Source organism: Pleurodeles waltl, chromosome 5 (assembly GCF_031143425.1).
Source record: "Pleurodeles waltl isolate 20211129_DDA chromosome 5, aPleWal1.hap1.20221129, whole genome shotgun sequence".
NCBI classification, from domain to species: domain Eukaryota; kingdom Metazoa; phylum Chordata; class Amphibia; order Caudata; family Salamandridae; genus Pleurodeles; species Pleurodeles waltl.
In genome coordinates this window covers 345,036,292-345,049,828 of record NC_090444.1, presented here as the reverse complement: position 1 = coordinate 345,049,828, position 13,537 = coordinate 345,036,292, and the positions used below count along the sequence as shown (strand labels likewise).

The following is a 13,537-nucleotide window of genomic DNA, read 5'->3' as shown; positions in this document are numbered from 1 at the left end:
TGCCACTCACTTATGCTACTTCTTGCAGTATATTGCTCAGCTTAGTATATAGATTGCAGCATTTTGAGTATTAATTTTCAAATTATGAAATGCTTTCTAAAGTACCACTAATGAAAGATATGAACTTACATCCAAAGTTTAAGGAAATGAAGACAGCTGGCACTATTTTAGACCCTATTTTCCTTTAAATACAGTTAAAGTGCATGAAAGAAATGTACCATGTAAAATTAGTAAGCAAGAGAAAGTTTTTATTCAAATCTTAGATGAAAGAAATGAAAGACTTACAAAGGCTGAGAACAATGAGAATGATGTGAAAACCAATGTATGGAAGAGAGAGGAAGATGAATTCAGAAAAAAATAACCTTACCTAAACTAAGGTAAGGCGAAAGATTGACTCGACTGATGTGTGTATAAACATCAGATACAAGGGAGAAAAATATTAGTGGGAAACAGCAGGTGTGAACATACATTTGAATTATCAGGAGATGAATGCACTGAATGGCAAGTTTTGCAAGTAGATGATCCAACCATACCAGGAGGGTATTTTATTTGTGGAATGAATGTTTTATTTCAAAGGAGCTGCATTTTGGGAGGGAATATGTCATTTAGGACTAATCTTTCCAAAAATGTGTCACTTAGATTGCATAGATGCACTGTCAATGACATCAGTAACTAGAAGATATATGAGAAGTGTGAATGAAGGGACCCAAATGGTGTGAGACATATTTGGGGCAATCATTCCAGCTGTGGGAATAGTACTGAATGATGAGAAAATATGAAAACAGTGCACAGTAGTAGAAAGATTAGGTACAAGTACATCTGACGCTATAATGCTAGGATTCAAGGAGCTCATTGCGGTTAGATCAATGGTTTTGAAAAATCGTTATGTTTAGACTTCTTTTGGCTGAGAAGGGTGGAATCTAAAATGTTAAGAATTGAAAATTGCTGCAGATATATTATGGATGAAACTAAAAGATAGAGGCATACGCAAATAACATTACTGACTTGAAATTAGGTTTAGAACCTTTGGAGACTCCAACTATAGCTGAAAGTATCTCTAAAGGACTTGCAAGGGTAAGGCCATGGTTAAAGGAAATAGGAGGTGGAATCATTAGCTATATACTAATTCCAATTATAATAGTGATAACATGTATCATATCTCCTTATTGCTTCTGCACAATAATAGGGGTACTAATGAAGAAACACAGAGAAAACAAATTAAAGAGAAGAATAAAAAAGGATATACAAATGAGTGAAAGAGTGAGTGAACAATATAAGAGGTTGAAGGAAAAAATACAATTAAAAACACAAGAATCTGAAGTAATTGAAGAATGAAGCATTGATGTGGATTCATGATGGTTCCAAACCATCCCAGGGGAGGATTGATGAGGTCCCAAAAGAAAATTAAAAATCTAAATACTAATTACTAACATGAGAGTAGATTGCTGGGCCCAGAAACTTTCATTGCTTTAATGTTTAAAAGCATGCTTTGAACTGTATGTAACCCGTGCTGCAGGATTTCCAGGACTCTCTAGGCTGCCACATATTTCTATTAAATGTTTCTTCTGTAACCTCTTCATGTCTTGAAAGATGCTACAAACATGTCTTAAAGAATTAGAATCAGAATTAACTGCATTCTTAATCACCTACTAAACCGCTTTGGTATGTGCTCATGTGCACTTAGAAAATAACAACTTCTCATGTGATAGAAAACTTAACATTATGTGAATAATGGGAATTGAGTTGGCAATACACTTATGTATGTAAAATTGTTTTTGCAGAAGTAAAGGAATGCATGTGAAAGGAAGTATGAGCATCCAGTAACTGCTGTTTGTCAAGAGAAGCACTGTTTAACTCTGCAGATCTCAAAAAATGTATATCTTTGTTACTAAATTTAACAATCAAAATTATATAAAAGGTGTCCTAGGGCAAGAGCAGTGAGAGTTCAAGAGGGTAGAAAGCGAGAGACGACCACAGTGGCTTCTGCTTTGGCCCACTACTTTTTCTGCTGCTGATGCTGTTGATGCTGAAAGCCACAGTTGGCCAGAGGACATTATATAGCAACTGAGCTGTAGAGTGACTAAGATGGTATTCTAGATTGACAGTACTGAGCTGACTGCATTAGTAAAAGAGAGCAGGTTTGAGTGTAGAGAACTTTGTAAAAGCCATCTGGCTTCAGAGCTACTGGATACAACAGAGTTATTAATTCTGCTGCTGATATTGTATTGAGGCTGACAGAGAGTGGATACATTGTTGCCGAACAGTGTGATAGCCGTAAGCACATGAGACAGATAAATGTGGAAATGACAATCAATGTAGTAGACTGAATGTTCTTTTTCAATCCATTTTTTACCATTAAGGTCCTTTTCCACCTCTTCTAACTTCTACCTCTCCTTTTCTTTCAACCAAGAGGGAATCAATTGTGTTCCCGGTATCCTGCCATGCATCTTCTCAAACAGTGACTTTCCTGTGCTGGAGTTTGTAGTGGTGCGGTATGCCCACAACATGTCTTTTACTGCAATCTGTATGTCTAAACCAGCTTTAATGGCTAATTTTATGGTGCCTTTTACTAAGCGATTCGATCTTTCTACCAGGCCGTTGCTTTGAGGGTTATGCAAAGAAGTACACACATGTTTTATGCCTAGATCAAATTTTAGAAAAATCCAACTTGCTAGATGTGAGTTGAGTTCTGTTATTAGTGAGCAATTTGGAAGGAATTCCCTTTCTTCTGAATACTTCCCTCAACACTGCTTTGGTGGCCCTAGTGGTGATGCATTTCATGAAAACAACCTCCAGCCATCTGGATTTGGCATCAACCAAAACTGATGCAAATCTTTCATGTTCCAGAGGGCCCCAAAATGGACCTATGAAATCCAAGCATATCTTGTCCCAAACAGCTTCTGCTTCCACAATATGTTGGTCATGTGCACTGACTCCTAAGCTAACTCTCACTATTTTCTATGAGTTCATACATGCAAAACATTTCTCAATCCATTCTTTCACACGCAAGTCTAATTTTGGCCACCCAAATTTTTCTTTAAGTGTTTTGATAGTGAGAGTCTGTCCTAAGTGTCTTTCATGAGCTAAGCAATTAAGTCTTTCTCTGACTCCCATTGGTGGTACAGACTTTTCCATCCTTATGAGCAAACTATTTCCAGATAAGGATAACTGACTTAAAATTTTCTAAAATGGTCCAACTGCTATTGGTAATGTCTTTTCTCTTCTAGGTTCCCCTTTGAGCATATCCATGACTGCTCCTAAAGTTTGGGCTCCATCCATAGCTTAACTCCACTCATCCAAAGTCACACATTCGTTCAACTTTCAGTATTATCTTCCTTACCAGCCACCACTTCTTCTGTGTCTGATTTACATTCTTTAGCAAGTTTGTCAGGAAGCCTCAACAGACAATATTCTATCTTTACACTCTGGAACATGTTCTAGCTCATAGTCGTGATCTTGTAATTTTACTGCCAATCTAGCCAACCGATCAGAACAAGTTGTGGTGCCATTAGGTACTAATACTTGCAGAAGTGGTTTGTGATCAGTTCTTAAAATTAACTTCCCACCCCACGAGTATACACAAAAATATTTCATGGCCCAGGCTGCAGCTAATGCCTCCCGTTCAATGACAAAATAGTTTTTCTCTGTGTCTGACAAAGTACGAGATGCAAAATCCACCATATTTTCCTCATTCCCATTGGTTTGTTATAACACAGCTCCAGTTCCTACAGCACTCACATCCATAGTAAAGAATTAATTCAATCCAAATTGAAAATGAACCAGAATTTCAGCCTGAGAAATCTCCAATACTGATACTCTTTTGTTGTTGGATGTCCTGCAGAAATGAGCAAAGTGTTCTTTTTCCCACATAGGCCACACTCTTTTCTCACGGCAAAACAATTCTTTTAGTTACCCATGTGTGAGTAGCTGCCTCATGTGTAGCACGAATGAGTACTTGTGGCTTTTTGTGGGTATGATGTTGAGCTACTACCACTTTTGTCATTCATTTTTATGTCGATTGTTGCTGGGTAATTGAAGTTTTTTTCATAACATTAATTAACTCTGATTCACAGTCGACCTTTTCTATGGTTTGTTTAGGTTTTGTTTCTGCTCTCTGCATTTCTTTCATATACTTTTTAGATTCTTCCACTATTTTTGCTATTTTTAATGCTTCCTTAAGAGTGTGATCGCTTACAGCCCACAGTCTCTCTTGTACTTTTCTACTTTGCCATTGAACAATTAATTAGTCTGTCATTGAACCAAATCTACATTTGGCTGCCAGTTTCCATAGTGCCACAAACTCATCAATTGATTCACCATATTTTTGTGGTTGTGTGTAAAACTTGTGACTTCTCATTGCAACATTGTTTGTTTTAGCAAAACAATTTTGTAGCCTGAGTTTTTCTTCTTTAAATACATCATCTATTACGTCTCCATTTTCTTCTCGCACCTCAGGTAAATACATTAAACGTTTTGCCCTTCTGTGCCTAAGCACCCCATTAATACCACTTTTTTCTGGATGTGTGAACAATTTGTGGCTCTTAGTGCTAAAATGTAGTTCTCAAATATTTTAGCCCAATCTTCCCATTCAATGGCTGGATCATCTTGTTGCCTCAGGAAAGGTGGTACTGTTATTGATTGACTTACATTTATGTTGTTTATTGCTTGTGATAATACCTTAGTGAGTTACGTAACTGCTGGGCACAGCATGTAAAATAACTATAATACATATCTATATTTTGTGATGGTAACAGGTATTGGGTTCTCTCATTAGTGGTACAACTGTACTAATTTATCCAGAGTGAAGTCACAAACCGCTCCTAATAATGTGAAACAACCATGGTACAGTTATGTATTTTCAGCCACAGGGCACAGGCTTCCTCACATGGATTTGTAGTAGGTGTAGTGTTGGGGGCCCTAGACCCTCATGCTACGGAAATCAGAGCCGCAGACACATTAGCTGGGTAGAATGAATTGGCCTCAGGCACGTGCGCCCGGCCCCTTTTATTGGCAGGGTCACCTGACTGGTGACGCCTGTGTTGGGTGGGTGTGTGGTATACGGGTAAGACCAGCACCTCCGCTGGTGCATCTTCCTCTTTGTCCTCAATGTGGTGTCGTGCCACAGGTCGCATGCTGTGTCACATGGACCTATCACTGCACCTCTGCTGGTGCATCTTCCTCTTTGTCCTCGATGTGGCGTCGTGCCACAGGTCGCATGCTGCTTCACACGGACCTATCACTGCACCTCTGCTGGTGCATCTTGCTCGGTGGCATCCTCTCGCAGGCTGAGTCCTGCGGGTAGGACATGATCTGCTCTTCAGGCAGACCTCTCCCGGTCTGCTCCGTTCCAGGATTCTCTTGGTGGACCTCTCCCAGGCAGGAGTGTCACCGCTCTCTTCCTCCATCTCTTCACTCGAGGGTGTCACTCTTGCACCTCATGGCTGCGCTGTTGCAGCGCTCACTCCTGCCTCCATCTGCTTTGGTAGGGTTGGTCAGTTCAGATGACCTGCTCACTGATGGGCCAACGTGGCCATCTTCCGTCGTTGTGTGGCCAGCTGACATGGCCTCTTGTCCCGTGCATTACGTCACGCTCTCGGGTGGTCTTTCCATCTTCGCCAGCTTTGCCCGTGTCGTCACGTTCTCTGGCGCAGCTCTCTGCGCACGTGACATAGTCTCTTTTTTTTCTGGCCGTCCTTTGGTAACGCCTAGCATGTCCCTTTCTTGTCCTGCGGTGATGTCATCACTGTTGGGGCATATGGTGTTCTTTCGGTGGTGGCGGCGGCCGGCCGTCAGGGGCTGCGCAGGCCATGCGCGTTCTCTTCATGCCTCAAGTGGCACTTAAGTCCATTCCTCACCGTTGCAGCTTGGCTGGGACAGCTGCAGTCTTCTCCTTCCCATTGCAGCGTCGTCCGCGTCGCTTCAATTTTCTGCGCCGATTCCATCCACGGGAACGCTGTTGGTCTGGAGCAGTCACTTTCTGGAGGTGCTGCTGTAAACTTGCCTTCGTCCATGCTTGTTTCCCTTTTAAATAGAAACAGGGTGCAGTACCTTTCTTTGGCCACTAGATGCCACTGTGGCGCTGCATTCTAGGTTGAAGACAGTCTTTCTTCCTACCGGCCTCGTTTTTTTCCTATTTTCTTGCACAGCCTCATTGAAAGAGGCAGGCAGACAGCACGAAGTTCTGTGAAGGGGGGTTCTGGGCACTTGGATTTTGCTTTTCCAGGTGCGTGTCAGCACCATGATAATTCAATTTGTTTCAGTGCGTGTCTGCACCAATTTACTCGGTCCACGCAGCAGTTGGGAGGTGGCTCTGGGCATTTTTTCCTCTTTGCGTTTGGTGCATGCCAGCACCATTTTCTCACGATGGCACCATTTACTTTGGTTTTGCGCGGCCCCAGCAACCTTCGCACACGCTGTGGCCCCCTTAATGAGGGGGGTAGGGAGCGGCTTGGGCATTTTCTCTTGTTTCTTGGTGCGCGATCGCACCATTATCTTAAGGCGCGGCCGCAGCAGCATGGCGCACGCTGCAGACCGCATTCTTTTCTTGGGGCGACCAGCCCCTGCCATGGTTTGGCTATTTTTTTTTCATACTTCATGGTGCGTGACAGCACCATTTGCCCACAAAATGCGTGGCCCAGGAAGCCTTCTCTCACGCTGCGGGATGCGCTGCAGCCGGCTCGGGGTGGGTGGGGGGGTCCTCTGGCGATTTTCCCACGACTCTTTGGTGAACTAAGCACGGCGCGGCAGCCTTCACTGAGGCTGCGGGCGCGCTTCACTCGACACAGGGTACATATGTGTGCTTTTAAGCACAGACTTGCCCGTCTTCCTGCACTCTCCCTTCCCCATCATCTATGCTGGTTGCACTCCAGATGGCAGCAGCTGTTTTCATTTTCACCTCCTTGCCGTTTTTTTTACTTTCTTTGTAGACAGCTGGAGCCGGTGCACGCATGGGGCAGACTCACTCGTCGCCAATGTAGCGTTGGGGGCCCTAGGCCCTCATGCTACGGAAGTCAGAGCCGCAGACACATTAGCTGAGTAGTATGAACTGGCATCAGGCACGTGCGCCCGGCCCCTTTTATTGGCAGGGTCACCTGACTGGTGACGCCGGTGTTGTGTGGGTGTGGGGTATACATGTAAGACCAGCCCTCAGCAGAGTGGCTGGCAGAAACACTAGAACGAGTCCAGCTGGACTCTACAGTAGGCAGTGTGTTTTGATTGTAGTATGCTTTAAGTGTCAGCATTCACTGAACTGGTTGTCAAAGATTTCCGTTCTCTACGCGTTTCATCAAGTTTGTGTGCAGCGCTTCTCTTCTTCCGTGTATCGTAATAACAAGGCCAGGCAGTGCGCTTCTTCAACTGTGCACGCGGAGCCTATCTTCACATGAGCGCTTAAGATTACACTCTGGCCCGTATTTATACTTTTTTTGCGCCGCATTTGCGTCGTTTTTTGACGCAAAAACGGCGCAAACTTGCAAAATGCCATTGTATTTTGTAGGTTTGCGCCGTTTTGCGTCAAAAAGCGGCGCAAATGCGGCGCTAAAAAAAGTATAAATACGGGCCTCTGTATCCTCCCTGTGTGCACGGCAGTTCTGATCGTCCTAAAATCTTTTCTTTTCTCTGTGGCCGGCAAGAATCCTGCTTACATGCTGCACTTTCACTGTATGCGTCGTGGTGTGGATCTTCCTAAAATGCTCCCTTTTCTCTGCGGCTTGCAAGAATCCTGCTCACATGCTTCACTTTCACTGTGCGCAGCAATAATTATGTGAGCGGTGATACACACATGTTCTCACTTGGTCTCTTAACTGACACGAGCTGATAAACAAACGTACTCGCTTGGTTTCTGAACTGGCGTGAGCTGAAGTGAACGTTTTCCTCCTTTACCATTTTTTTTTAACTTAAACACTGTAATATATATATATATATATATATATATATATATATATATATATATATATATATATATATATTTATAGTATGTATATATACTATATATACACTATATAGCTATACACTAAATAGCTATATTTATATATAGTAAATATAAGGATTCCCCAGAAATTAGTGATGGTTCCTAGCGCGTTGCGCTTACTGGAGTTTGGCAATTAGAACTTCACTCTGGACATTCACTGAGTTTCATCACATGTTTCAATCTGCCCACGTTCGTGGTCTTCTCTGGTGTCTGGCGTATCCCATCTTCAGTCGCCAAATAATGTGTTGTAAGGATGACAACACAATTTGATGTATAATCTTTCTACGTTTATTGGGGGAGATAAACCTGTGTCCATCACACCAGGCACCTCTCTGACACCCGCTCCAACTGCCACAGAACCTGATGACCTCACCTCCTTCAAGCTCACCCACCATAGTCACTCGTGACATACACACCATTCCTTAGATGATATATACACCATTCTTTTTTAGATGTATTGAAAGGGAATACTTTATAAGAAACATGATACTGTAAGCTAGACATTGCTGGGGTAAAGATTTAGAAACTGCAATGAGGGATGGACAATAGCTCTATTGCAGACAAATGAATTATCTAACCATGATAAACAGACTCCTGCCTTATAGGTTTTTACATAATGTAATACCCGCCAGTTGAATGTAAGCCATACCAATGATATCCGAAGTGGTAGGCTCCATTGGCCTCCGAGGATAAGTAAAAGACCTAGACTTTTATTGGAAACTATAAACATTAGCGCTGATGCTGGCAAAAAGGAGAGTAGTTATGAGATGGGCTGTGGGCCAATGCCAGTAACAAAGGACTGGCTTAATGTTGTAACATACTGCAAATATACTAATAAGATCTACATCCAATTGTTGCATGTCCCAGACTTCCCAGACTTGCGATATTTGCCCCCACGTAAATAGTGTTGGTGAGGGAGATGAGATGGAGGGAGGCAATGAGTGATATTCTGTTATGTACTTATAGCAGAGAAATTCCAAATGAGCTCTCTGTGCATGCAGTATTAATACACTTGTTGTACTAGACCAGTGATCCTCCAAGTACGACCCGGGGGCCGCATGCGGCCCTCTTGACCTTTATATGAGGCCCCCTGATCAACAGCAGCACCCTGCAGCTGTTCATTCGACTCGCTACTTACATAAAAAAAGAAATAAACAGGCAAGTATTTCTTTATAGGTTGATTGAAGTTAAAGAAAGGAAGTAACTAGGTCGTCCTGCACTACTTAACTATAAGAACACCTTCATTTTCAAAGCCATCTTGCAGTAAAAGTGTAAAAATATAATAAGGTCAATTCAAAATTCTGAGGGTGTATTTCATTAACATGCAGATTCATTTCAATTTAGTACATCATATTACATCAGTGCATTGAGAAGTATTTTTTAAAGTGATACTTTTGAAACATGAATTTAGAAACATTCATTCTTCTCCAGACACTGACAACATTGCCATTAGTGAACTAAGAGGCAGGTCAGTTGTTATTTGCACTCATAGGGTGGCCTGGGTTCCTATTACACATGAACAACACCCACCTTACCACCTCCCCCCCCACTCCCAAGACTGCCACTTTGCTGACATCAATGCGGCCCTCGTCGCATCACAGACTAAACTTTGCGGCCCCTGAAACAATGTTTGTGAGTACCAATGTACTAGACACTAGAGCTATGCAAATATGAGTTGTTGTAATGAGGCACCCTTTGAAATGCTGTCATGATAGGACAAAACATTGGATTTTACCGAATTGTACTTAGGATATTAAGTGATGTGACGCTGAGTATGATAATAGCTAAGACGTACTGTTATTCTGTAGGATATGTTTATTTACTGATAAACAACTCCATAAAACGTTTAATAAATGCATAGCACATGATAGAAAGTGCCCAGTAGTTTAGAAGCAGGAAACAAAATCAAATTAGGAACAAAAATGCTTTTTTTCATATATCTCTAAATTTTCCTAACCAAAATGAGGGGGTAAAAACATTATCCATCAAATGAAAAGACAGATTGAAAAATATATAATTTAAAGACTATAATTTTCTATTTCGATGCAAATTGTAATAATTGCAATAATAGTTAAGCTACATTCAAATATTCTCCATCTGAAATGATGCAAACATTTTGTAAAAATAAAAATTCACCATAAAAAGAAAACACAACATTAAAGGTGTATCTTTAAGTGTTTCTAATTCCTTAACCCACTACTCAAACTAAAGGTGCATGTTCAAGTGATTTCTAATTCCTTAACCCACAACTCAAACCAGTTATAGATAGAGGTTTCTGGTTTTCTACAAAGTGCCTGACTTTACTATCCTTAACCAAATCTGACTACCTTTCCTTCCCCCTCATGCAGCTGTGCTTTCCACTTTCAATCAAAGCAGATAAGCAGAGCTGCGTGGACAGGCTTAAAGAGCTGTATCAGCTGTCCTTAGAAGGCCTTTAAGATGTCATAACACTTGATAACCAACTTTCTTATCAACTGTTGTGATGATATGGCAAGGGGTTATGACTTTCAGAAACTGAAATAAATGATAGAGGCTCGCTTTGAGAGCCACACATAACAACATGATAATTTGCCTTCCAGAATGAAACCATTGGCCGGATTATTCCAAGAGTGCTTGGCCTATGTTTGTACTGGTACACACCCTCACTGTATAAGCCCAGCTCAGTCCTGGGGCATGATAGCCATTAAAAAAAATATGCTTTAATTCAGTGAGTTAGAGCACCCACCATATACAGCGAACATCAGAGACCAGTAATCGAGTTCTGGTTTACTCTTCTCTCTCTCCTTTATGCAGGTTGCAGAAATTAAAGTTGTGAGAGACCACAAAGGACGTCATAGTGGTGGGTGCTGTCTGACACAACACCCAACTTTGTTGGTACTTCGTTGGTAACTCCAAGATCCTTTGAATATGGTAGGGACAGGCAACAACCACAAACACACTCAAAGAATTGCCCTATCCACACTGTTAGAGTCACTGCACCTTGGTGGTAGAGATTCATGCAGGGATTCCTGGAACATAGTTATTGCATCTCTCGGTTGCCCTTATGCCTTTGATAACAGTGTTTGAATGCAGGGCTTGGCCCTATTCCACCTTCCTTCGACAATCATCCCCTTTCCTGCTCCCAACCTGCCATGGAGGCCATCCTATGCTGCTAATACGGTTTGGCATGAACAGTTGAAGTTGGTTGCAGGACGTGCCTTTCAGCGACACCCTTTGTCCAACCCTGAAAAACTCAGACATTACAGAACATTAATTCCCAAAAATGTGCATATTATGACACTTATATGCTTGTTCGATAGAGCACATATTAACCTGGAACCATATTTTACTCTGTATCCTTCCACTCACAATGTGGAATTGCTCCTAGCTCCAGAGAGGTGCATTGTGAACCATATCTAAATCATTTCCTGCAGTCACTTCTGTTACTAATTATTTATAACTAACATGCTTTCCAACACTGAAACATTCCATCGCTTTGCTGAGCCAAACATTGCTGAAATTGTAGCCTAAGTTGACTTCTTTGCACCCCTGTCTAACCAAGGACTTTTTCATTACTCTGATCAAACAGCGAATTTGCGATGAAAGTTTTGCTATATATTGTTCCACAGCACAAATAAGAGAAAATGTAAGTAAGTCAAAAAGATGAAAACTAGCAAACTATAAGTCTCAACATATAGCTGAGTGTGGGAGATGTTTCATTCAGGCAGCTGCCCACTAACCCAGTTATTTTACAGCAGCATGGTGAGCACCTTCAGAATAAAATACCAACCGGCAACTATATCAGTGTAGAATATAGGCTATTATTATATCTTCAAGGAACGTGTATATAGGGACTTGTCAATTTGCTATTTTTTAACTGCACCTTTACAAACCTTGAAGATATGTATATAGTCAAAGTGTATAGGTGTGGCATTAGTAGAACACCCTTCATCAAGCCCATCATTCATCTTTCGTTGGTCATTTCTCTAACAATCCCTGCAAGCAAGAGACTTGGCCTACGCCCCTGCTTTCTTGGTTGACCCATATGAATGCGAGTCAGAGTAGAACAGGGGCAGATTTGATAGCCCCCCAGCACAGTGCTTCTCTTACCGTATCTCTTCAGTCTTTCCATCCTACTGCAGCTGGAGCAGACGGGTATGGGCTTGAACATGCTTGGGTACCCGCAGCATGCACTCCTCAGGAACTTCTTGGAGGGGCTTCTTACTTCAACCATGAGGCAACCGGAGCTCAGGGCTGGCCAGGCTGATGAATTAAAAATTAGCACCAATCCTAGTTATAGTAGTGGATGGACATATAGTAGATGTCACCTTCTTCCTCTGGTCATATTAGCCACCTCACAAACAATCCACAATGCCAGTTCCCAAGCATGAAAGATATTACAGTGTGAGCACCACTGGAGTGTGGCATGCAAAAGCTTTAGTGTTCCTAGCCTTGTCCGCGCACTTTTGATACATGTACAACATGACCTAGCAAAAGAGGGAGCAGTATGAAATACACAAGCATTGGAAAGAGATTTATGGCATTCAATTTAAGAACTCATGAAAGATGAAAGGCTGAGTCTACCTTTCCAGGATTTAAACTCATAACCTCCAGAGCACCACATTTGTTAGCAGTTAATATCAGTGTGCCGACATAAATTAGCAGGGATAAAAGTATTATAAATGATCATCCTCTGTAATATTTACAGGCAGCATATGCATGATATATTGCAACTTTTCCTGTACTAGGAACACTGTCTGCAAAATAAGTCTTATTCTAGACAGTATTCTTTGTGTCTGCTATGATGACCATCAATCAGGCATAATGTACCAAAAATCAAAAAGCCTTGTTGATTTTTGTCAAACATTGTGCTTTAATTTGATTGATGCTTGATCTTTAGAGGAGAATAATGAAAGCTACTGTACATTAATCTGAAAGTTAGTGGCGTTGTCATTTAGTCTGATAAATGTTATAAATGAAGGCATGTACGTTGACAGACATAGCTTGCCAGTTTCTGATGTTTGACTTAAAAGTAAACACTCTTAGTGTGGCTCAAATCTTACAATTCTGATGTTTATTTTGTCCCTCTCTCAGCTTCCGTTTGCAGAAGACTTGTACCATTTTTATCATGATGATATTGCCAAGACCAGAAGAAAACGCAGTGTCCATCATGTTCACCATTTGGCGAAGGATTTGCGGGTATGTTGATTCAGACATAGTTCCAACATGTAGGACCATATGCAGACTAGTGTATTGGAAGATCTGAGCTATAATTCTAGATTCATGACTTTACCAGAAACTGCCTATTTTTGCATGATTTTCCTGTGGCTAAAAAAGCTATTATTTTTACTTTAATTGTGTAAGAGTCAATTGAGCCAACTCATTTTGCTTTCTGCTCTTTGGTCTTAATCAGATGCTTGCTTTCATTATAATGTTCAAGGTGTAGCACTTCCTGCTTGAAATACTCTGCATTCGAAAAAATATTCCCTGTAAAGCCATCAGTTTAGTTGCCTTTCTCAAGATGAGCATGTCCTATGTTCAAGGGATGTAGATCATTACATCACAAAGAATCAAAACACAGTTAATTAT

At 41.5% G+C, this 13,537-nt stretch overlaps 1 protein-coding gene across 1 annotated transcript in view; it reads left to right on the top strand.

Moving 5' to 3' along the window:
• Positions 1-13,537, top strand: part of PCSK2 (proprotein convertase subtilisin/kexin type 2) — a 1,091,080-nt gene that overhangs the window by 266,186 nt on the left and 811,357 nt on the right. The window contains exon 2 of the mRNA XM_069234088.1: positions 13,043-13,147. Within this exon, the coding sequence (XP_069090189.1) occupies positions 13,043-13,147 (105 nt within the window). The remainder of the gene's footprint in view (positions 1-13,042; positions 13,148-13,537) is intronic.